The sequence below is a fragment of the Nelusetta ayraudi genome, unplaced genomic scaffold, assembly GCF_046127955.1.
Source record: "Nelusetta ayraudi isolate G7.1 ecotype Tasmania unplaced genomic scaffold, CSIRO-AGI_Nayr_v1 ptg000034l, whole genome shotgun sequence".
NCBI lineage: Eukaryota > Metazoa > Chordata > Actinopteri > Tetraodontiformes > Monacanthidae > Nelusetta > Nelusetta ayraudi.
In genome coordinates, this window is record NW_027466084.1 from 2309193 (window position 1) to 2331501 (window position 22309).

Genomic DNA, 22309 nt, shown 5'->3' on the forward strand with positions numbered 1-22309 from the left:
TGACTTCCTCATTTAGTATAGAGCAAGAGTGGCGGACTTTGTCTCCTCAAACTGTCCCCTATACTCGACCAAACCACTGATGGTATTTTGCACTAGAGTAGATGCGTTGAGAATATCCACGCCTTTTGCTTGTGTCACAGTGGCGGTCCTGTCACCATGCCTCCTATTGATCATGCGCCATGGCTACTTGGCCAAGGGGATCCCTCTGGCTGAATGCTTTAAATGTGAATGGCCATTACCTGGGAGTGTGGGGTTCAAAGCCCGCCTGGGCCCTCTGTGCCTTGCCACAGAGTCATAAGTCTGTGTATAATCATAAGTCTGTGTATGCAAATGATGCAGATTTTTCACCTCCAGTTTTGTTTTGTTTTTTGTTGTTTTTTTGGATGTGGCTGACAAATGTAAATTTTAGGCCTTGATGAGACAAACACGTGGGTGTTTGAATGAGCACGGGGCTCAGTCCCGATTAAAAAATAAAATCTTTATGGGCCCCTCTCCCTACCCTGGGTAGTCAGGTTCCAATGTTCCAATACATTGTGATTGAAAGCAAAATACATTTTGGTTCCAGTTTGATTCATATTTTATTGAAGATGTTAGAGCACACAATCACATAGAGTTGGAAAAATCCCACAATTATTTGAAACACTTAGTACCTCATAAGTTTCAATGGCAACATCAAATCAAAGAACAATTCTCTACCCAAAGCACCCAGTGTAGGAAATCATAGCTTTGCAAACTTCTCCTAAAATGTAATGCGCTGAGCTGATATAATGTACTATGCAACATATCCAAACGTTCAAGCCAGGACTACGACGGGGAAAATACATAAGCAAATAAATACATAGTGCATTTGGGAATCACTGATGAAGATGAAAAATAATGCCATTCCACCATTGTCTTCAAATTAGAATAGAAGGAAAAACCAAACAAATGGACATTTAAGCAATTAAAGTCAGGCAAAAAAGCTTGGAGATCAAAATGAAAAATTGTCTTCACAAGTTAACCATCACTTGTTCCTGCCAGACACCATTACACCAAACTCTTGAATGGAGATTTCCTTATTTATGTACTGCTGAAGTTGGTGATTTGTTATGTGACCAAGACGCAATGCGTCATCAATGGAGAACTTCTTCCCAGATTTTCTGTCATGAAGAACGGAGGAGTCTCCTTTGGGGCCATTCACTGTGATCTCCTCCCAGTCGCACTCCTGACTCTGTAGGTTGACAAACATCTTCCAGTCAATCATGCCGAGTTTGTAGGCCTCTTCAGGTGACATTTCTTTGCCTGTCTCTGGATCAATGACCACGATAGAGCGTCTTAGATGGCTCTCCCTCGTTTCCTTCTTACTTCTCACTGCTGTCAGACTCTTCTGAAGTTTCTCAATGTCGTTATCCTTCTGGGAAGCTATGCCCTTGAGCTCTGAAAGCTCCACCTGCAGGGATTTAAGCCTTAACTCCAGAGTCTTTCCATCGTCTTTCGGTGCAGACTCAGTGATTATTCGGGTCTCTTTGCTCGTGATGTCAATCTCAGATCGAAGCTTGCGGATGTCATTCAGCAGCCTTTGGTTTTCCTGTTTCAGTCGGCTACTTTCATCCCTCATGTAGTCGAGTTCTTTGAAAGACTTGGCAGAAGAAAACTCAATTTCAGAGAGCTTGGACGTGAGCGTGGCCAGTTCCAGCTCAAGGTCTCTCCTTCTCTTCTTCTCATCTTCCAGAGTTCTTCCCAGGTTTTCAATCTCAAACTCAGCCTCTGGGTCCCTCTCAACTTGGACCTTTTCAGTGCGGACGACTCTCTCCTTTATTTCAATCTTCTCCAACGTGAGCTGCTGTTGTACAAGTGCATTATATTCTTTCTCAAGCATACTTCTTTTATGCTTTTCTTCGTCAAGATGTAGTTTAAGGATGGAGTATTCCTTCTCCTGTTGTGGATCCTGCTGAAGGACCACCTTTTGTTTGACAGTGACCTTTTCACGGTTATCTCTGTCACGGCGCTCCATCTCTTGAAGCCTCACCCGAAGTCTCTGGATCTCCAGTTCTGCATTGCGCCTTCCCATCCGCTCACGCTCCAGTTCTTCAAGTTGCATGTCCAGGTCAGCCTTCTTTCTCTGCAGGTCGTAGAGCTCAGTTTTGAGGCTGTCTTTTTGCTTTTGTTCACTGTTAATGTTATGCAAGACGGTATCACACTCTGACTTGAGGACCGGGTCCTCCTCCATCTTCACTACCTCTTGTTGAACAACTTTCTCTCGCACCTGACAGAGATCAGTTTTCTTTATCCTGATTTTCTCTTCCTGTTCTGATCGTTGTCTCTCAAGGTCCAGGTGTTTTGCTTGTTCCTCTTTGAGTTTCTTTTTAAGGATTTCAATTTCCTCTACTGTCTTGGGGTCTTCCCTGTATTTCAACACTTCGTTGACCACCTCGCGGGTCACCACCTGGCATTTGGTACCTTGCAATCTTTGGATTTCATCGTTAAGTTGTCGAATTTCCATCTCTGACTTCTCAGTCTGGTGAGTTTTGTCCACAATCTCATTGCGAAGTCTCTCAAGTTCTCTCTCTGTCTCTGGATCGGTCTTGTATTTGATGACTTCTTTGATGATCTCTTTGATTTCCACCTGTGGTCCTCTGTTCCTCAGCATGGTCAGCTCATCCTGAAGGGATTCAAGTTGGAGGTATGCCTCTTTATGTCGCCTCTGCTGCTCTACAAGTTCCAACCGGAGGTTTGCCACTTCATTTTCAGCCTTGGGATCTGGGCGGACAATCTCCCGCACCTTTTCCTGAATCACAACCTTTGACTTTTCTTCCTCAAGGCTACTAATCTTTCTCTGGATGTCAATCTTCTCCCGGTGTGATGATCTTCGTTTATTCTTCTCATCCTCATACTTCCTTCTGAGGTTCTCCACCTCCCTTTCTAATCCCATATCTTTCTCAATTTTAAGTACCTCCTTGACGGAAACCTTCTCCTCTGCTATTGCCTTCTCCTTTTCCAGCCGTTTAAGCTTCTCCTGCAGAAATGTAAGTTCACTTTCCAGCTGCGCTCTGCTATCCGTTTCCTTCTGTTTCCTTTCAAGGAGCACCCTGTACTCCATCTCAAGCTGTGGGTCATTCTCCACTTTAATCACCTCCTCTTCAGTGATAACCTCCTGTTCCTTGTTCTTTTCCTCAGCCAGAAGTGTTACCTGTCTTTTAATTTCAATCAGCTCGTTGTCTTTTGTCAACTTCTGCCTTCTTAGCTCATCCAGCTCATCCCTAAGCTTGCGCATCTCCTCTTCCTGACCGCGGTCTCTCTCTATTCGCAGGACCTCTTTGACAGTGTACTGCTGTGCCCCTTCCTTGAGTTCTGTCTCAAGGCAAGTCAGTTTCAACTTCAGTACCTCTAGATCACTATGAAGAGTATTGGTGGCACGACGCTCCTCAGAGAGTTTTTGCTGGACCTTGTGCATTTCCTCATCAAGCTGGGGGTCAGGAACCTTTTTGATCAGTTCCTTTTTGACAATTGTGTCTTGTGGGCTTTGTCCTTCAAGAACATAGATCTCAGTCTGGATTTTCACAATTTCCTTTTCCAGTTGCTCTCTTCTCTGAATCTCTTCATCCAGCATTTTTCTCTTTCTCCAAGGCTCCTCTCCTGGGGCAGCATTGACTGACTTGACTGTTGTAGCCTGGATCAATGGCATCTCAGATTGCTAGATCGGAAACAAAATTTCTGTTATTCCAACAATTCATTTTATAAGGAAGCTTTGTCACAACACTATTACATATGTTACATATGGCTTACCTGGCTGAGAACACTTTGAGCAAACTCCAGGTTTTGTAGCCTTTGCTTGCTTGTTGCATTTACCTCAGCGAACTTAGACTCAAGAGCAGCTTCCTGTGAACATTGAAACGAGTGAAGCGAATCACTTTTTGTAAATAGCAACCTTTTGAACCCTTGAGTCAAACAGACAATCTGCTCACACTTGAACAGTGTTTAAACGCAACAAAGGAAAAATACATACAAATAAAATTTCAGCACTGACAGTGAACTATGATTTTGTTGGTGAAATTAATTATAGAGCAGCCAGCTGCATATCAAAACTGTCAAACGGCAAGCGACGCTGCTCACATCTCAGTAAGCTTCACTGAGTTTCAATGAAGTGTGCGGGTCTCTTTTTGGCTTGCTTGCTTCTGCTGTGTGTGTTCCAAACACAATAAAGCCTTGTGTGAACAACTTGCTAAAAACTCTTTGAGAACTGAAGATAGAAAGAAAACCTGTCCTCAGAGGAGAATTGAGGTTATTGAGGTTATAAATAAATGATAATAAAACAACAGCTGAATACGCAATGAAACAAATACTTAATTCTCAACTCAAATTATAGTAAATGAAATATGTTGCTGCCAAGGAAGGGTGCTCACCTCTGCTCTGACAGCCAAAGAAGGCGATTCATACAGCCTCCTCTTGTAAGTCTGTGTTGGGCTTCCATCGTCAAGGTCGAGGATGGCTCTAAACCTCTCGGTTTCCTTCTCATAGTCCTACAGAAAGAACAAGAGAGTCATTCATTACGTCATTTTAAAATTAAACAACATCTTGGTGGTAAACAAATGTGGAATATGTACCTTAATAGCTTGTTGGTACATATTGGCTTTTTTGGAGACGCTTTTTAGGTCAGACTCTTTCTTTGTAATATCGGAGAGCAGGCCCTGTACAAAAGGAAGGTGCACAAGCCGTTAAGAGATCAACCCTGTTCTGTCCTGGTGTTATTTAGAGAAACATGGAAACAGGAATTGTCAGTGGTCTTACTCTTTGACTCTTCAGTTTACTCTCCACCTGGCTCGGATCATCAGTTTCACGAACTTCATAGTTGGGAACACGGGCCAACCAGGCGTTCAGATCGTCATATCCTGAACGGTAATTTTGTTGTGACATTTTGGCTCTCTGCAGGCTTTGAGACCTGCAACACACAGCAGTGTGGGAGATAGATCACGTTGTCCACTTTTGCAGCGATTACGTATGCGCAGATTTTTTTTTTACCATTCAGCTGTTCAAATCCCCCTCACCTGGTGTCAGTCTGCCTGATAAGGGTGGCATAGCGCTTGTTTAGCTTCTGGACATCAGCTTCCTGCCTCTCAATGTCGGGACAATGCTCTTGGAACTTAGTGGCCATGCTGTCACAGGTGGTTTTGGCTGTGCGCAAATTCTGCTCAGTCTCAGTGATGGCAGACTTCCTCGCCCTCAGGTCGGACGCAATATCCTGCCAGAGTAAAAAGGGGGACAACGTTAACATGGACCGTAGTGTGTTCTATGGTCAAGTTTCAGGCATTAAGTGCAGCGGACTTGCAGTATACAAGAGCATCAAGTAACTAATACAGAATGCTGAATCAGAATCAAGTCAGTTAATTTAAAAATAAATATATAAAGTGGTACCCACCACCTAAAAGTACTTAATAAATATAATTCTGATAGCAGATCTTTTGTTTCTATGCTATCATACAATGTTATGCTGTCAAAAGGAAAAAAAGAAAGCAAAAAAGAAAAAGAAAAGAAAGAAAGAAAGAAAGAAAGAAAAAAGATAAAAAGAAAAAGAAGGGGGAAAAAAGGAAAATAAAGAAAACATAAGAAAAAAAAATGTTATGCTGTCATGGACTGGTTATCATTGGACTGACTGGGAAAGAGTACAAGAGTTGCCTACCCCAAGCTCACGCTGTGTCTTCTCAAGTGAGGAGATATCCGCGGGTGCAACCTCCTCCCTGGCCAGCTTGTTCTCATAGCCTGACAGCAAAGTCTTTCCATTCTGAAGGGACGTCTCCAGCTGGTTGGAATTCTTCAGTCTAAAGCGCAGTGAGCAGAGGTTTTCAGAGTTGAGGTCAATTTCACTTCTGTCACTCGGATGTTGGCCCACATGAAGAAGGGTTTGACGCCTGGACGACATACTTGTCTTGAGAGAGCTGGAGCAGCTGCTCAACCTTGGCAAACTTCTTGTTGGCGTTGTCCACCTTGCTGTTGAGCTGGGGTGCGCTGGCACAGTTTGGGTTGGACACCAAAAAGCTCTTCGCTTCCTGCACTTTGGACGTCTTCTCGGGTTCCATCTTACTCACGGTGGCGGCAATGTCCTGACGGTGGCGAAACACATTGCGTTTAGTCAGACGTCAAACAAACTGGCGCCGTCTGCCGCTTGAGGCAGTTTGTGGCTGATGTGAAACAACCTATAGGAGTGATTACCCTCAGATCTTGCAGGCGGTCCGCGCTGTCCTGAACCGGCCTGTTCTGCTCCAGCGGGGGGCGCACTCTGGAGCAAATGGCCTTTTCCTGTTTGTTCAGGTCACTGACCACCTTATCCAGACTGGCCATCATCTGGCGACACTGCTGCTCCTGCTTGTCTGAGGTCACACACAATCGGAACGCCACGTGGTCCATTAGCCCGGGTTGCTTTTCAACACAGCTCCGCGAGTAATATGTGCCTCGACAAGCTGATTTTCCATAAGCAATCACGTTCCAAATGAACTGCATGAGCTACTTAAAACAGGAAGTGAGTTTGTGCTCGCTATAAACTTGCTGTTTTTTGTTGTTAGGTTCTATTTTGTTTCCCCTTAAGTCTCTCAGATGTGTTTGTTTTAGGTTTTAGGTTATTTAATATTACTTAAAAAAAAAAAAGAGAGAGAGAGAGAGATACAACATGATTGACAGCTGAGCCTTGTTTATGTCCCAAGTGGTCAGGTTTGTGTCTGGTAGGTCAATCGACGGGCATAGCAAACGTTCTGATAGTTACACTGTGTTCATAATGTAGTTTCTTGTACCTGTGCCAGCCCCGCCCTCCTTCTTCAGCTCCTCGAAGCGTTTCAGCAGAACCGTCTTGCTGTTTGCCATCTTCTGCTTGATGCCCTTTTGCTTGTTTGCCAGGCTGCACACATTAGAATCATACTAATAATTAAGAAATAGCAAAACACTTTTTACACTTCATCAAAACAATATAATGCGGTCCAGTTCCTGGTCACAGAAATGTAGACTCACTTGTCAGCAATGTTCACCGACTCAGCGTCAGTGGGGGGGATCACGAAGCAGACGGCCGGGGCGTTCAGCTTGTGTCCAGCTGCATCCTTCACGTCCCATCTGGGCCCGTTGATCCGGAGGAGAGTGTACCTCTCCCCGCGCAAGATCGGACCCTGTCAACGTCCAAAGGTTTCTTCTGTTATCAGCCAGGTGAGGTCAGCGTGTCACACAACAAAACAATGCAACCAAACGGATTTAATTATACGTAACGTTTTTCTCGGGATGCACCGGCGCCTACTGAACGAGTCGAGTACGAGCACTTGCATTTCAGCACCTACTGATACCGCTGTCGAGTACTTAATGAGGCCATTTAAACAATATAGAATTACTTAATTATTTTTTTTTTTTCGACAGATGTTCTGTTATTTGAAAACATTCCTCAGCATGTTTTCCTAGAAGATGGGACGACTTTCACTGTCACTGCAGTACAAATACAAATTTGAAAAATGTTCAGAGACATACATATGCGGTCTGTTGCGGCAAATGTTTTAGAAGTACGAGTAAAGTGCTCAACCCTGGGTTTTGGTGCCTCCCTAATATTTTCAATGTATCTGAAACACGTCAACGGACGCCCTTTGAATGACAAAGACAGCTGTGGATTTAGCCCTTTGCGACCTCACAAAGGGCACTGACACTGCTCCCTAAAACAGGTGTTTGTTTGGGCCCTGAGGCTGCCTCGAGGTTACATTGTTTTTTTGCGATGCAGGTTTTTACTCCGCTGTAGCGATGGATGAGCAGAACGTTCAACCTTTGAAGTATTTTGTCCAACAAAAGTACTTTAAATTATTTTTTGGTTTTGTTCAAAAATTATAGCTTTCTGGGGAAAATATCCACAGGATTATTGTCAGAATTCTGGGTTATGTTGTGCCAAAGACATGTATGTTGTTGTATTTTGGCAATAGGACCGGACGTGTGTTAAAAGAAGACAGATATCTGCTGAAAATCTTGTTAGTAGCTTGTAAAAAAAAAAAGCGATCACAAGGAAGTGGTACAAACCAGATCCACCTACACATGATGATTGGCAGAAAATTGCAGTTGAAATATATGTTATGGAGCAGCTAAGCTAAGCAGTAAGATAAGGACCAAAGAGACGCAGTGGCGACGAAAATGGGAGAAATGTTCTGTTTGTACATCAACGACAGCACAAGGACTTTCACACTGATGCTAATATAAAAACAACTGGAGACATCATGGCAATCCAACGTGCTATCATCTTGATAACAGTATTTGTTTTGTAGTATTGTTCTCTCTTACAGCAATAAAAAGAAAGGTACTTTCAATTGAACACATATGTTCAATAAAATAAAATAGATAAATCCGGAATTAGTTCAAAACCACATTATAAAATTTGTTTCCAATTTCAAAACACAATTTCATTTAATTGAGACCTCAAACCACAGTCGGGACACATGAAACGAGCCCGTGGCTTCTTTGACAAAGTCACGGCTCCTTCAAATCCCCTGGTGCTCTGATCCCCTGGGCTCTCATGTAACGGCCTCACAATATCAGCCTGGCTTCTCCTCTGAGGGGGATTTGAATATATTAAGTACTTGTCACGAAAATCCTGAAGCTGCAGACCCGGTGTGGAGAGAGCGACAGAGAGAGAGAGAGAGAGAGAGAGCGAGAGAGAGAGAGAGAGAGAGAGAGAGAGGGAAGGCAAAAAGAAGTGAGAGCGCTGAGTCAAACTCCGTGGATGCCAGAGAGCGTCCGCGGATCAGAGCGGCGAGAGAGCGAAGGAACGGAGAGACGTGAGCTGAGCTGGTAGATAGAAACACAGAGGAGGAGAGGAGACGGTTCAGAGAAAGCCGAAGGCAGAGACGTGCAAGGCAAGTCCCGAGTACTGTGGATTCTTCAGTGAGTTTTGTTTGGAGTGGGAAAAAAAATGTATATGAAAGAGAGGGGGGAAAGACTCGCTGCAGCTCCTAGCGTCTGTCGAAACTACTGGTCCGAGTGGCCGAGCAAAGACGTGAAACTTTTTCCCATTGGGACAAATACCTCATCCGTGTCGAACTCGCACAGGGCCTCGACGGGCAGCATCTTCTGCTGCTGCTCCCTGCGCAAACTCAGGGGCGAGACCTGCAGGCTGCGTTTTTGCAGGGCCTTGACTCTGTTGTCAAAGTGGGTCATGGCCTTGGCTTGGTCCTGCGCACACACGAAGAACAGGCAAAGGAGACGTGAAAGCGGGCTTTGACTCGGCGGCAGGTGGTTCTAAGGGTTAGACGGCCCGGACGCGCTAGATTCTCGATTCTAGATCGCAGGGGTGGGCGAACTTTTTGACTGGTGGGGCCGGAGCAGGAGCAGATGGATGGAGTGTTTTGGTGAGCCACCTCATAGGAGGGAAAAATATATCATGGGATGTGTAGAAAACATGTGCTTTAATGTCAATTGAAAACGAAGAAAATCTGTGTCGTTGAAGCCTAACGGTATTTTGCTCTTTATTGAAATTACTCTTAAAACGCTGAAAGGGCGAAATACATTTTATTACTTACTGACTATTAATATAATTTTCATTCAAGTTCTGCGTGCCGGACCGTAGTTTGCCCATGCCTGTGCTAGAATTGAAAAAACAAACAAAGAAAACAAACAAAAAAAACCACATACATCGATCTCATTGATCAGACCCTCCATCTGGTAGATGTCCTTGAACTCTGGGTTGTACTTCTGGTCGAGCTCTTTGTCCAGACGATTCAGCAGGTCCTGAGTGTCACGGGCCTCCTTGTGATACTGGATACACACACACACACACACACACACACACACACACACACACACACACACACACAAACGATGATGAGCTTTGGCTGTTTCCCTGCTGCGCGCCGCTTTGTGATCGTCCGCATTGGTGTCGAACCTTGTGGTACTCGTCCATGCGCTTGAGGTGGTTCTCCTCGCAGATGAGCAGGTTCAGGTACTCCTTCCAGTCAGCGTGGACGGCCTCCGTGTGAGCCTGACGTGCAACAAAAGGCCGGGAAACAAAGTAGAACTCGAATGAAAACGTTTCCCTCACTGGCCGCGAAGCCCGTTTTTCTTTCTTTCTTTACTATAACTGATATTTATCTTAATCGCAACCTGAGATCTTCCTGACAAAAAAACTCTTCACGTAATTTCCTCAGATTGTCTGAAGGCCACCCTTTTAAAGCACAATGTGCATAATGTGACCCTGGTATAAGTCCTGCCTATATTTGAAAGAATCCAAATCTGGTCCCTGGGCTTTGCAGGAATATCATTGTATTCATGCCGCTCAGATTCTGCCACCCGGACCAGACGGACGATCCCGGATGGGTCCTTCACCTCGATGACATTCTTCCCCGGATGCTCAGCCGCAATCAGCTTCTCCCCGTCCTCATTCAGTTTGGTGATGGTGGCCTCCTTGGACTCCAGACACTTGCTGATGAAGTTCTGTATGAGGAGGGACAGTTAGCTAGACTGCACTGATACATCCAAACTCTGCTTTTCTGCGTCTGCTCGGCCACCTCGTATTGCCTCTGGCGGGCCGGGTAGTCCAGGTTGGCGTCGCTCCAGTCGTAGTTGATCCTCTCCTCGGCCTGCTGGTCCAACCAGTAGAGCTCATTGGTGCAGTGCTGCATGTAGTCCCGCAGGCTCATCAGGTTGCGCTGGCGAGCGGTGGAATCGGCCTTCACAAAGGAAAAAGGAAAGACGTTTATTTTTCATGGTTTGACGGTTTGCACAGCCCCAAAACCCCGCAATGCAAAGTAAATCATATATCATATAATATGTAGTGAAAGTCAATGTTAAGTACAAAAAGAACAAGGTGGCCTGCCACAACCTGTGTGTATGCAGCATTAGAAAAGGTACAACTTGGAAAATGAGCGTTAACAATATTTCGATATTATATAATTGAATATAGTAAATTTCTTAAATTTTTCTGACTTGTTTTGCCGTTGAAGAGTATAAATACACAAAAAGACAAAAAAAATCAAATATTATTATTATTGTTATTATTATTATCTAATCAAGTGCAGAATTGGAAGATCTTGTGTCTTACCAGCAGTTTGTTGTACTTCATCTGGAGGCTATCGATATATTCCTAAGAAAACAGTGAGGAGAAAAGAAATTAGGATGACAATCATGTGACGACTACTACTACTACTACACACACACACATGCAACATACACACACAGATGCAACAAGACAATGTTATGTTCATGTTTGGGCTTTTTTTATATATTAAGCAGACAAATTTTCTTGTCACAACAGAAACTGGTTTCAGGTTCTTTTACTCAGGTATTACAGGTCACTCTCCCAAAAGTGAAAGAGCATTCCCCCCCCCCCAATATCATCTTCTCTTGGTCCACTCTGTGGAAGTTTTTTTTTTTTTTTTTTTCTAAAAAAAACTTTAATATTTCACTTTGGGAATTATTTTAAGAATGTGTTGATATTTTAGTGAAGCATTTCAACACCAAACAACCCAAAATGATTGAAATGGACAAGTCTCTAGAACGCAATGGCATCACATGTTCACTCGGCGCTGACGTCTTGCGGACGCACCTTGTCTCCGGTTTTCGGCAGGTGAGGAACCAGAGCCTCCACCTCGCTCTGGAAGATGTTGTGCTCCTCCACCTCGTTCTCCACCGACGGCAGATCCTGGCCAAAGCTCTTCCTGTTCAGGGTGTCCTGAGGAGGGACACGGAACACATGATGCAAAACACAACCTAACAACACACAATTTTAATTTATTTATTTATTTGACTCTGCTTGAGCTGACACTGAGGTGACGACACATTTGCAGATCACACCTACGGTATAAAAGAAATTGTTGAAACTGAGCACCATTTATGCATCCTTTTTTAACTGTGAACTCTCTGAACTGTTCAGGGCTTTATTGTTATTATTATTATTATTATTATTATTATTATTATTATTATTTCTTGACTGTTTCTTGGTCTCCCTCTTTCGCCACCCCTGATTTATTAACACAGCAGCGCAGTGGTTACCACTGTTGCCTTGTCCACAGCTTTTCTTTTTCTTAACCGCGCCCTCGCAGCCCCTGCCTTACTTTTTATTTTCCTTTTTGTCCCCCTTTTTACTTCCTCACATAAGAGCCAATGAGCTAGTTTTGGACACGGTAATTTGGTATTGTGAAGCGGCCCTTACAGCCCTTACACAACCCTGGGTTTTCCTGATTAGCCACTCTGAGCCTGTTGCTAGCCAAATGCTACCTACGTCAGGAAACAACCATGGTAATACTGGCTGTCTTGTGAGCTGATTACTTCAATTTGGGCAAACAAGCAGTTTAAAAAGGGTGTATTTACAGGAAGCCCCAGCAGACCCCCAAGACCCTGAGCTCCGGAAGAAGCGGGTACTGAATGAACAACACCAGCGGGGAGATGCACGCGGTTCTTACCAGTTTCTCGTCCATCATGTTGCCCCAGTTGATGGTGGGCGTGCCCTCAGTGCGGGCCAGGTGGTAGATGTTGTCGGCGTCCTCTCGCAGCTTAAACACTCTGTTGCGTAGCTGCCTCATGCTGAGGAAACACACGCAAAGACCAAAAACAAAACGCACTCAGCTTCCTCAAAGTGCACGCTTTCCCGACAAACGGCAGATCAGCCGGCACTCACTCCTGCTCTATCATCTCGGACAGCGGGTGCTTGAGACGCTTGGCCTCGACGGCGTCCTCGTCCAGGCCGTTGAGCAGATCCAGGCAGTTGGCGATTCTCTTGTTGGTGTCATCCTGATACAGCGGCTGCTTCCCCTCGTTGATTTTAGCCACGTCCTTCAGGAGAGCAGCAGCGAAAAAGACAAGACCAAACGGAACATTAGCATGTGATGTATAAAAATGTTTCTCATTGTTTTGAAAGGTGTCATAATGACATCATGACACCTGTCCAACACCTTGTGAGGTGGAGATTTCTGATTGGTGGACATTCCGCTTAAAACTTCTTCTTCTATGTAAGATCTGTTTGACTGTCAAACTTGATTGCCGTCAGAGTTTTTCATGGTTTTGAATGTAACCAAGCCGCTACGATAAAGGCTTCTTAACTTTCCTATGAGAGTGGCTTGGACTTTCTCCTGTTTTTGCTTCTTGTTTGGTTTCTTTTTTCCATCCAAAGAGCGCTTCAAAATTGGCTTTTCAGAATTTTAGTAACAAGCAGTTAGAATTATTGCCTTTTCCCTTGGAAAAAAATCTGTATCATTTCAATAGGGCGGCTCAGGATAATAGAATGGTGTGAGAAAAGTTCATGCCTCCATTTTTTTATTTGCAATTGTATCATTGTTGAGTAAAAAAAAAAAAACCCACGACTCAGCCTTCATTTAAAGAGTGTGCACCAAAGTGCAAATGATCGTATGGTTCAGTTTAATGCAAACGCCTTAACGAGGGAGTAGCTAGCGCCTAATGCTGCCTTTACATTTCCCTCAGATGCTGCGTCAAGGCATGACAAACAGTTCCTGGCTTGATGGATATCAGCTTGTCTATCTTTTTTTTTTTCCCCAACAGGAATACAATTTTCGCAGCCAATCTGTGTCAAACCTGATTTTGGCATGGAAATCACAATGGCGCAGGTGTTACGAGCATTTATATAACTCAGGGAGCCATTTAAAAAAAAAAGAAAAGAATTGTGTCATATGTTATAGTTTATGTTTTGTGTTATATGTTGATGTTTTGTGGAGTTGTGACACTGCGAGAGCCGACTGCCAATCAGACCGCACCTTGTTGAGGTTCTGCTCGATGTCGAAGATGTTCTTCTGCACTTTGTCTGCGTTCAGCTGCAGCTTCTCGATCAGGGTGCCCAGCGCTGAGGACTGACTGCTGAAAAGCAAACACACACCAACAGGTCAGGCAGCAGTCTGCTTTGTCCACAAGCTGTCACTGTTTCCCTCCGTCAAGTCCCTCTGCAGTCCAACAAAACCTTTTTCTTGAGTCCTATGAGTGTTTAAAGCTCATATGCAGACTGAGGCATATTTAGAGAGTGACGTCCCAGAGACCAAAGCCCAGGGGATATTGAATTTCTGGATCTGATACAAAATCAATATTTGTAAGGAAAAATATCATCTGACATATAACTATAGGATCTTCCAATGTAATTTAATCTTTAATGTCTTCATTATAAACGAGACAGACAGACAGACAAAAAAAAAAAATCCTTATTTCGCACTTTCTATCCCCACATGCTTGTTCCTATCTGATCAGCATGGGTGTTTCTTGTACCGTGCCTTTGGCAAGAGCCTGCAAGTTTTTGTCCACACATGAGTTCAAGTGTTTTCACAACGATCTCAGTACCCCGCCTTGCAACGGTGATCGGAGCCAAAAGCAACACATTGCATAAAACCGCAAGCACCCGAGTTGTGGTCTCTGCTGCTGGTGTCTCTGCTGAGGCCAGTGGCCTAAAGGCCGGCGAAGAGAGAGCGATCGGACTGGTTGTTGGTTCAAATCCCCCCCGGGGCCAACGGGGGATTTGGAGAAGTGGACGCTGCCTGTCTCCAAGTCTTACCACCACCACTGAGGGACCCTTGAGGACGGCCTTTCAAAGCGCAGGTTGCCCCCTGGGCACTGCGCTGCGGCGGCCTCCTGCTCCTAGTGCGTGTAGATGAGGTCAACTACCAATGGGACGGGTGAAATGCAGGAATAAAGTTATTTCCACAGCCTGGCGGGACCGTCAGGTTGCTACTGTATGTTGATGACAAGGCTTTTTGTATGAAATAATGAATACGAAATGTGGATGTATCGTCAAAATGTGTGGTCATGTAGGTTCTTTGTATTAAAAAAAAAAAACCTGTATAAAAAAGTGAATTATCCAAGAATAGCAGGCAACGTGGTAGTACTACGTGAATTTGTACCGTACCCAACCATGATATCTATAAAGAATATGAGTATGAAAATGAGAGCAACACGTCATAAAAGAGCTGATTAATAATCATTAATGACCGTGTCAAACAGTTTGACTCACGGTCTCAATGGCAACCCGCAGGAATCCGACTGACTGACCTCGCTCTCGAGAAGAACAATAAAAGACGACCGAAAACGCCCTTGCAGGTGGAGTGAAGTCGGCCCTGCAGGTTTCCCCGCCCGTGCAGCCGACACACCCAGTCCGGCCGGAGAGATAACTGTGCATTTGCGTGGCGCGTGCCAAAGTGCACATTCTAGCGCTGCGGGTTGCACGCGGCTAGAGCCGGCCCACGGACCGAATGCGCTGCTGGATTACGGCAGACAGGGTCCGGCAGCGTGTTCTGTGAGCAATCCCATGACTGTACGTCTCTTGTTCCTCGGCTGATTTATAAGGCCGCGCACGTCAAGGCTTCGCCCTGAGGTCGACATAGAGGACATATTTCAAGTATTAACACTGAGACATTAAAGAGGTCCCAGATCGTCAGCTTTTTTCCCCCCTGATTAAGTTAATCAGCAAACATCCATTGTGCTCTTTTAAACAATCACTTTCATATTTAACAACTATTTAATAGCACAATTATATCAAACTCATGTCATAATGTTGCAGTTTAGTTTTGCTGCTTGTATTTGTGTCTAGATGCCGTGTGGTGCTCTGTGTTTGTATCACACACACACACACACACACACACTCACACACACACACACACACACACACACACACACACACACACACACACATCAATTTGCCAAGTGTTCACCAGTTACATAACATCAACTGAGGTCATGCTGGCCACTGGCTTTAATTCAAACCCGCTGCTCTTTTCTTTTTTTTCTTTTTTTTCAGAGTAAAACACCGGCACGTGTCTGAACGGGTGCGCACGATAAAGTTCTGCTCTATAGAGTTTGGCTGCCAGTGATCGTCCTCTCGTGAAAACGCCCCCAGGAGTTTCCTGTCAACTTAAAATTTGAACTCATGATTACCGCAAACACGCTCTGCTTTTTCCTCCCAGTTTTTTTTTTTTTTTTCTTTCCCACAGAAACTTTCAGACGGACTGGTTCTTGTGTAAGCATCACGTCCTCGATGTCGACGGGTTGTTTGTTCCTTGTTGCAAAAGTCTCCCGAGTCGTATGTTTTTGCACTGCGGGCTACAAGAGGTTCTTAAGGAGCTCAAATGCAGGAGTCGGAAAACAAGGCAACGACAATCCAGCGATGGAACACAAGATCCCGCGCTTGATCTGTTGAGTTGTCAGCACACAGGCAGTGTCCAAATTTGACTTGAGAAATAGAATTTTGGTTTCATGATGACTCATGTAAATGAAAACACTGCTCCAATAACGCCGCCCGCTCCCGTATGTTTTCTGTTAGCTGAAATGTCGGATGGAGCCATAATTGCGGCTCTAGGACGGCGATGTATTGGTGTTGTGAGGGGACTCGCCCTGCAGCTCTGTTCAAGAAAGACCCAACAAATTAGGGTCAAATGAGAAGCAGCAGGCTGGCTTGAAGTCACACAGGGTGTGGAGGGCGGCTGCTCCTCTGTATCTGCTCTCCAAACACATGCTGATTACGAAACACGAACAGGATTTACGGGGCAACGATCGAAGGCGATGCAGCTGCTTCCCGCGCGGGCGCTTTGTGTCGCTTTGTGTCGCGTTCTGCGTCTCTGACATAAGACATTTCCAGTTTTTAAATCCATATATTTGGACAGGCTGCATTGTGTGGTAGTGGTTTGGCTTGGTTCTAACGACACGGACGCATTGTTGTTGTTGTCACGTAAGCTGGGTTACATAGCCACACTGTTTCCCAACAGGGTTAAACATGAGTGACAATGACGCTCTGGAACGCTGTCCTACGATTCCCGAATTCAATTTCTACTTTTCTCATTCGCAACCTGAATTGAAAAAGCAAACCAAAAGAGAACCAAAAAAAAAAAAAAAAAACTCTTATTAGTAAAATTTGTAATAATAATAATAATAATAATAATAATAATAATAATAAACAACTTAATACTTGGATGTTGGTTTTGGGGGTGATTTCCACAGCCATGTTTTTAGCTTCATAAATCATTTCTGATTTCATGCTTCAACTTGAAAGCTGCTTGCCAGGTCCTTCCCATCATATTTGTTTGTTCTGTTTTTTTTTTTTAAAGGCACAAACTAAAATCTGTGTGGGAGGAGGAGCTGCACAAAGGGAATAAAGAGGGTGGAGCTGCATTATTAGGATTCCATCACCACGCTGGTAACAGGGTAGAGCTCGTTCCAATAACGACTTGTCTTTATCATTCCACTGTGGCATCACCTCATGAAAACAAACCCACAAAAATCTAACAAATCAAAGACTGCGAATTCTTCCTCCTAAATTCCTCACTTAATGTCAAAAGAAAATCTGAACAGGTGAGCAGAAAACAGGCAGCCAAAAAAAAGAAATTGCTAGGAGACACTGGAGGATTACAACTGGGGAAACAGTTTAGCCTGTCTCTTGGTACTCAACACCACAGGCTGTTACTTTGTGGGAAGGCTCCTGACCTTCTGAATGCCTGTTGAGTGACAGTGAGCATAATCTCCTCAACCGTCTTGACAGGCATTCTTTGCACAGCACTGCTTTGGGTGGAGTTCTTCAGTACAGATTAAAAAATAAATAAATAAATAAAAAGCAAGCGCAGAATCATTAGAAAAATAAAAAATAATCCAAACAACTCGGGAGCCAAGGCAGGGTTGATGTCACCTTGGCTGCACGCATCCAACGAGGAGGAGGGGGGGGGGGGGGGGGGGACAGATGGGGAAAGTGGACGTGCGCAGGACTTTGAGGGAGAGGCTGCCGTGCACTTCCTGACACATTAACTATTCAGAAGGTAGAGCCAAATACCTATAAAACCAGTTAGTGCAACTTTTTTTTCTTCCCTTCTGCAGAGACTATCAGCCACTCCCTTGCTTAAAGCACACACCATGGAGCCTTCTCCCCGCTTCCCACCACCAAGCCCCCCCACCCACCCACTCCCCACCCCACCCCCGAGTCAAGTGTTTCTGTCACCTTTCCTCCCCGTCTAGTTTCAACTCACTTGCTATTGCAGAGACCATGTGAAAGCACACGCACACACACACACACACACACACACACTTTAAAACTACCGCTGTGTCTCCTGGGATCAGCTGTCAGCACGCTGTCAGGGGTTTGTTTGCTTGTTTATGGCGAAAGGCGTCATGCTCTCTCTGCATCTTCGGGACATGAATCAACCCCCCCATTTAAATAGAATCAGAGTCGTTGGTGATTGATTTTTTTGTTTTGTTTTGTTTTGTTATTTTCCCCATGGAGGCACTTACATAAACTACAACACGACACACAACCACTTTTCCACATTTTTGGTTGCGTGTTTGAAAGTATTTTCAATTGCAAATGTTATTCTGATGTGACTCAACTTTTTTTTTCTTTTAATCTTTTCTTTAATTTAAAGTGTCTTTGAAAAGCGCTCTGTAAATGAAATGTATTGTTACTATTGTTAATATTATTATTAGTAGTAGTGGTATTACTAAGTAATTGCTTACTTCGGTGTTTCATTTTAAAAAAAAATTATATATATATATAGGAAGACGTTGATGATACGTTTTAAGTTAAGCACAGTACACAAAGTACCTGCCCCTGTGCACCGACAGTTTAAAGGCATTGCTGTATTTGAATTGTGAACTCCGCTAAGGGCGCTACTACTGGCAGTACAGGTATGACATTGGTGAGACTACGGCGGCGAGGAAAAGTCACGACGTGTGACTTCACAGGTAATAACAAGGGCTGTAAAACAACAACAACAACAACAACAACAACAACAACAACAACAACAACAACAACAACAACAACAACAGAAAACCAAAGTGCATTTCAGCTCTGTACTTATTGAGTTTCCCCACTACCAAACGGATTCAAAAGAAGTATTTCGCTTACGTTGTGTTCGGGTCCGTTATAGGAGTCGACTTGGTCTTCTTTCGAAACATGGTGACAGCTCACCTGTCAGCTCTCCCGATGAGACAGAAACAAAAAAACAACTATCCGCGGCAGGTAACTTCGCGCGACCCGGAGTTTCCGACTCGGCAGCTTCCGGTGTGTGCGTGTGTGTGTGTGCGGCTGTTCGCCCTCCTTTCCACGGGACCTATTACCAGCGACACTGGGCTCTCCGCGCGGTGCGTTCGCTCTTTTCTCTCTATCTCTCACACACCCAGCCAATGTACCTGTCAGCGGTTGGGGATGGAGGGCGGGGCAACGGGGAGAAAGTTCCCGCCCTTAAGATTTTCGCCTCGCGGTCGTCACACCCCGCGTTCGACCGGCATTCCCGACCGAAAAAAAAAAAAAAAACAAGAAAAAAAACAAGAAACGTACGCATGATGTTACTTGCAAATGAAAGGTATTCAAACAAACACGCTAAACACGGTGGGTGGGCGGGCAAGCGAACATTGAAGACAGACGGAGTAGAAAAGAAGAAAAATATTTTTACTACACTGCAGAAATGTCATTCTGCAGTATTGTTTTAATATTTATACAAGAACATATTGTGCATGGATGTGGCAGCGCAGCTGACATGGTTGGGGGAGGGGTTCTTTTACTTAATCTTTAAGAGAAATGTGTTGTTGTTGTTGTTGTTGTTGTTGTTGCTCTAATTGTATATGCAATTCAATGTCCCATTTTATGCCCATCATGCACTTAAAGCATTTGATGTCGTGACAGTTCCTGAACTGAGCAAAGCCAGTCTACGCGGAACTGTATCGTTGCATTGCGACGTTTTATCTTTAAACAAACTTAAACTTAACTTACACTTTGACGTTAAAGTTACATTAAACATGCATTATTTTTATTTATTTTTTTTTTTGCCAAGCAATGCATATCAGCAAGAAGCCAACAGAAAGCCATGGGTGTGCGTGTTAACATGAGAGTAGGTGTGGGTGGATGGATGAGCTGTTGTGCAGCTGGGAGGGGGGTGTGGCAGCGAGCACACCTGCTCAACCAGTCAGACTCGACAGCGAGTGTCCTCTCACACTGTGAACGTTGTCTGTGTCAGGGTTTGTGTGTGTGTGTTTGTGTGTGTGGCTGTGTGTGTGTGTGTGTGTGTGTGTGTGTGTGTTTCCCAGTCAATGCAAGGTGTGTTACAATGATACTATGACATGCCACGGAGGTTTGCGGCTAAACCGGGGCAATATCTTGAGCAACTACGAGGAACAGAAATGACAGCCAGTTTGATTTCCCAATGGCTGCAACTTTATATGTAGCTAAAATAAACTTAAAAAAACAAAACAAAACAAAACAAAAACAAAATACAAACAGTGCCTCGGATTACTGGAATCTCAGTTATACCTCGCATTACTTGCGACTGTCCATAGCAGATGTCCAGAGTTCTCCATCAAGCACACTGAACCATCATCATCATCATCATCGTCATCATCATCATCATCATCATCATCGCTTTGTAACAGAATGTGCATAATGTTTATGAAGAAAACCGAACCATACCAGAACCATAGATAAAAATATGCGACAATTTTTTTTTTAATGGGTTGGTCAATGGCGCCGCCCAGTCGTATTTGTCGCAGTCGGAATGCCTGAAAGCATTAGTAATCATTGTGCGACAACAATGCATGCATTTGTCAAACAATGCGCATGATCCAGAACAGGCACAACCTCATTCTTCGAGTCATCAAGCCACCGCACTCTTGGAAGGGTGGATGATAAGAAAGACAGACTGTTTTGTCAGACATTCTTTTCCTGGTAGAGGAGTAAAGTATGAGAAAATGCAGGAGAGGTGCTGACTTGGGAGGCTCAAAGTGAGGAGCAACACTGATTAAGAGCCTCCAGTGGCCTGATGTGCATGAGAACATGAAAAGATGTCGGCCCACTGGAAAGGATAATCAAAGCAATTAACCCACCCTGGAAAAACTGAGTGTGTGTTGCATGAGCTCTATGTGCTATGAATGTGTTTCCTTTCAATCAGATACGTAGTACCGCGTTCTTTAGAATAAATTCTTGTTCCTCACCCCTCCAGCCTGTACCGTGAACTGGTTGATTGTGCCCTGCTTTCACTCAAAAGCTTAGGAGAAACTTGCGAGGCACTCCAGACATTAAACTTGCTGCATTTTGGAGTTTCCTTCCATCCAAATTCTGCCTCTTCTAAAGGTCAGTGCCTCGAGACTTGAGAGGAAATTCACTCGAAATAAAACATGAGCTCTGCAGAAGTTGTTTTTTTTTTTGGTTTTTTTGCTCAAATGGAAAATTTTACATTTTTAACATGCCTTTGTAAAACTCTTTCATCCAGCAAAAATAATTGCTCTCCAGTAATGAAGCTGACCAAAAGGTGGCTCAAAATTTTCATATTTTTTTTTCTCAACACAGGTGGTCGTTGTGTAGAACTTTTTAAACTTGACTTTCAACTTTCCTCTGCTATGTCTTCCTCAGCTTCATCACAATTGTGTCAACCACGTTATTCCTGCTCTGATTAGTAGCCCTCTCTCTCTCTTCAGGGATAGCTAAAGCTCTTGTCTTCATTCCATTAGGAATCCTTTTGGTAAATGTAGACAGACAAACTATTTGTCACTGGTGTTAAAAGTTCAAAGTTTGACCTGTTAATTTCAAAGTGGCACTTGAACCAGGTCATTGCATCTTCAGGCCTCTTTTCAAACAAAACAGTCACTGTCATTGTCATTGCATGAAAGACTTTTACTAATCTTGTTAAAGCCAAATGTGGATAAAGAGAAAATGAGAAAAGCCTTCAGTGCCTTTTTTTTTGTTCTTGTTTCTCAAGCAGAAAACCGCAAGCAGACCCCCGACTCTAGAGGGCGACAATCTGCTTTGAACTGTTGAGATAGCAGAGAAGAGATAGTAGAGTCAGAGTGGCAGACAGGACAGAGTGCATGGCAGTGGGAATACATCCCATTATTTACAAAGCTGTCATTCTATGCACATAGATAGATAGATAGATAGATAGATAGATAGATAGATAGATAGATAGATACTTTATTCATCCCAGGGGTAGACATCCAGTAGCTTACATATACACATATACATACATATATGTGCATACACACATACAGTATCTCACACTCATAAGAAAGAAACATAAACAATCACAGGTACATTGCTCTGTCTACCGCTTTCAAGTTAGGAGTAGACAGAGCAATGACCTATTTAATGTAAAAAATAAAATAAATAAAAAAGTGTGTTTAAAAAAATGTATATTTAAAATATATAATCATTTTTTTTGGCACAGATTAAGTCTTGTTTTTGTTGAAGACATGATAAAAACACAATAAATTAACACTTGTACATGTAAAACGGGAACTACCTGACAGCCAAAGTCTAATCAGTCGTAAACCCCAGAGTGAGAAAAAGCTTCCAAAGGGACTGCAAATTGAGCTCAAGGGATCCTTAACTTTTTTATGGTTATACTTTTCATCCGTATTTAGCTCTTTATTGAAC

General features: G+C 43.8%; 1 protein-coding gene and 1 long non-coding RNA gene across 3 annotated transcripts; both read right to left on the reverse strand.

Moving 5' to 3' along the window:
- Nucleotides 1-568: 568 nt before the first annotated feature.
- Nucleotides 569-19046, reverse strand: ppl (periplakin). Of its 2 annotated transcripts, none has more exons than XM_076032433.1 (22): nucleotides 18794-19046; nucleotides 13686-13782; nucleotides 12596-12750; nucleotides 12381-12501; nucleotides 11525-11650; nucleotides 11021-11062; nucleotides 10488-10649; nucleotides 10306-10413; nucleotides 9866-9961; nucleotides 9616-9738; nucleotides 9010-9156; nucleotides 6976-7127; nucleotides 6762-6865; nucleotides 6187-6344; nucleotides 5899-6077; nucleotides 5657-5795; nucleotides 5025-5218; nucleotides 4768-4918; nucleotides 4584-4667; nucleotides 4383-4499; nucleotides 3766-3858; nucleotides 569-3673 (listed from the first exon to the last, which is right to left on the reverse strand). In XM_076032433.1, exons 1-22 carry the CDS (start codon nucleotides 18841-18843, stop codon nucleotides 1004-1006), a joined length of 5268 nt encoding a protein of 1755 aa, XP_075888548.1. In that variant the 5' UTR covers nucleotides 18844-19046; the 3' UTR covers nucleotides 569-1003. The 2 variants fall into 2 exon arrangements, with proteins under 2 accessions (XP_075888548.1, XP_075888547.1); XM_076032432.1 differs by having other exon boundaries at nucleotides 13686-13785.
- On the reverse strand, nucleotides 7250-8996 carry LOC142892341 (uncharacterized). The gene is made up of 2 exons (XR_012927410.1): nucleotides 7756-8996; nucleotides 7250-7679 (listed from the first exon to the last, which is right to left on the reverse strand). It is a non-coding gene; the product is annotated as an uncharacterized LOC142892341 (long non-coding RNA).
- Nucleotides 19047-22309: the final 3263 nt, after the last annotated feature.

Coding starts and splice junctions, on each gene's coding strand:
- ppl (XM_076032432.1), bottom strand. CDS start 18,843: ATGTTTCGAAAGAAGACCAAGTCGACTCCTATAACGGACCCGAACACA. Junction 13,786..18,793: donor ATAACGGACCCGAACACAAC/GTAAGCGAAATA, acceptor TTTGCTTTTCAG/CAGTCAGTCCTCAGCGCTGG. Junction 5,796..5,898: donor CTCCAGCTCTCTCAAGACAA/GTATGTCGTCCA, acceptor ACTGCGCTTTAG/ACTGAAGAATTCCAACCAGC.